The following is a 1682-nucleotide window of genomic DNA, read 5'->3' as shown; positions in this document are numbered from 1 at the left end:
CGATGAGAAAGCTAAGAACAAATGAAATGAACAAAGGGCGCATCGAGGAAAAGGCTCGAAACTAGAAACCTAAACAACTAAAAAACTATCACACAATATCTAAAATCGAGCCCTCGCCAAAGCTAAACTACAAAACTACAACAAAACACAAAACAAAACCGACCAAACAAAGCAAACACAACAAATCACCCAACCTAACTTACTACAACATCCAAAAACTACCTAGCTTCCACGTCGCACCAATCTACTATCCACTTTGTCTTTACGAACAATCTTCCCTGTCCGATTCGGAAAGGTATAAGAAAGGAAATCTGAAGGACCTTTCGAATTAAGAAAGGCCCCACGTAGACCATCATCTTCAAGACCAGAACATGACCTTTGAGAACAAGATCACGAACAAAGTGTATGTCAATCTCGATGTGTTTGGTGTGCTGGTGCTGAACTGGATTTCCAGACATGTAGACAGCACTAATGTTATCACAGTAAACAAGAGTAGCCGTGGTGAGCGGGCAATGGAGCTCACGAAGAAGGTTGCGGAGCCAACTAGTCTCTGCAACGGCATTAGCGACTCCGCGATATTTAGCCTCAGCACTAGATCGAGACGCAGTGAGTTGTCGCTTGGAGGACCAGGAGAGAAGGTTATTACCCAAGAACACACAATACCCAGAAGTGGAATGGCGAGTAGTCGGGCAACCTGCCCAATCAACGTCAGAGTAGGAAATAAGAGAAGCTGTGGACGAGGCATACAGCTGAAGTCCGAGATCCATGGTACCCTGGACATAACGAATGATCCGCCAGAGAGCAGCCAAGTGAGGCTCCCGAGGGTCATGCATAAAGAGACAAATCTGCTGTACTGCGTAAGTAATGTCTGGTCTGGTGAAAGTGAGATATTGTAGAGCACCTGCAAGGATGCGATACAAAGTGGGGTCCTTAACCGGGGGACCACTCGCAGTCAGTTTGGTGCTAGTGTCAATGGGAATCCTGCTAGAGTGACAACCAACCATATCAGCACGCTTGATGATCTCGTATACGTACTTTTTCAGTGATAGGAATATCCCAGAATAAGTGCATGTAACAAAAATACCCAGGAAGTAGTGAAGGGGCCCTAGGTCCGTCATGGAGAACTCCTGATGTAAAGAGCTGATAACCTACTAAAGGAGAGCGGGCGAGGATGCAGTCAAGATGATGTTGTTAACATATAAAAGAAGATAAGCTGTATCTGTGCCATGTTTGTAAATGAACAGGGATGTGTCACATACAAGCATGCTGGAAACCGACACGCTGAGCGTATCCGACGAATCTCTAAAACCAAGCACGAGGAGCCTGCTTTAACCCATAAAGTGACTTCTGTAGAAGGCAGACATGGTCCGGGTGAGTGGGATCACGAAACCCTGGAGGCTGATGCATATAGACTGTCTCAGAGAGGTGACCATGTAAGAATGCATTCTTGACATCTAGCTGATGAATAGGCCAGTGTCGAGAAGCAGCAAGGCTAAGAACTGTCTGAATCGTAGCCGGTTTAATAACCGGGCTGAAGGTCTCATTGCAATCAATACCAACCTGTTGGCTGCGGTCGTTAGCAACGATTCGAGCCTTATACCTGCTTAGTGTACCATCTGCATTAAACTTGTGCTTAAATAACCACATGGAGCGAATGATGTTCGTGTCCAAGGGTCGAGGCA

The 1682-nt window shown here is 46.0% G+C and overlaps 1 protein-coding gene across 1 annotated transcript; it reads right to left on the bottom strand.

Annotated features, from left to right (window-relative positions):
• Positions 1-218: 218 nt before the first annotated feature.
• On the bottom strand, positions 219-1118 carry LOC139868583 (uncharacterized mitochondrial protein AtMg00810-like). Its single transcript, XM_071856919.1, has one exon. The coding sequence runs from the start codon at positions 1116-1118 to the stop codon at positions 219-221; it is 900 nt and encodes a 299-aa protein (XP_071713020.1).
• Positions 1119-1682: the final 564 nt, after the last annotated feature.

This window comes from Rutidosis leptorrhynchoides, chromosome 9, assembly GCF_046630445.1.
Source record: "Rutidosis leptorrhynchoides isolate AG116_Rl617_1_P2 chromosome 9, CSIRO_AGI_Rlap_v1, whole genome shotgun sequence".
NCBI classification, from domain to species: domain Eukaryota; kingdom Viridiplantae; phylum Streptophyta; class Magnoliopsida; order Asterales; family Asteraceae; genus Rutidosis; species Rutidosis leptorrhynchoides.
This window is presented reverse-complemented; position numbering and strand designations above follow the sequence as displayed.

Coding starts and splice junctions, on each gene's coding strand:
- LOC139868583 (XM_071856919.1), bottom strand. CDS start 1,118: ATGACGGACCTAGGGCCCCTTCACTACTTCCTGGGTATTTTTGTTACA.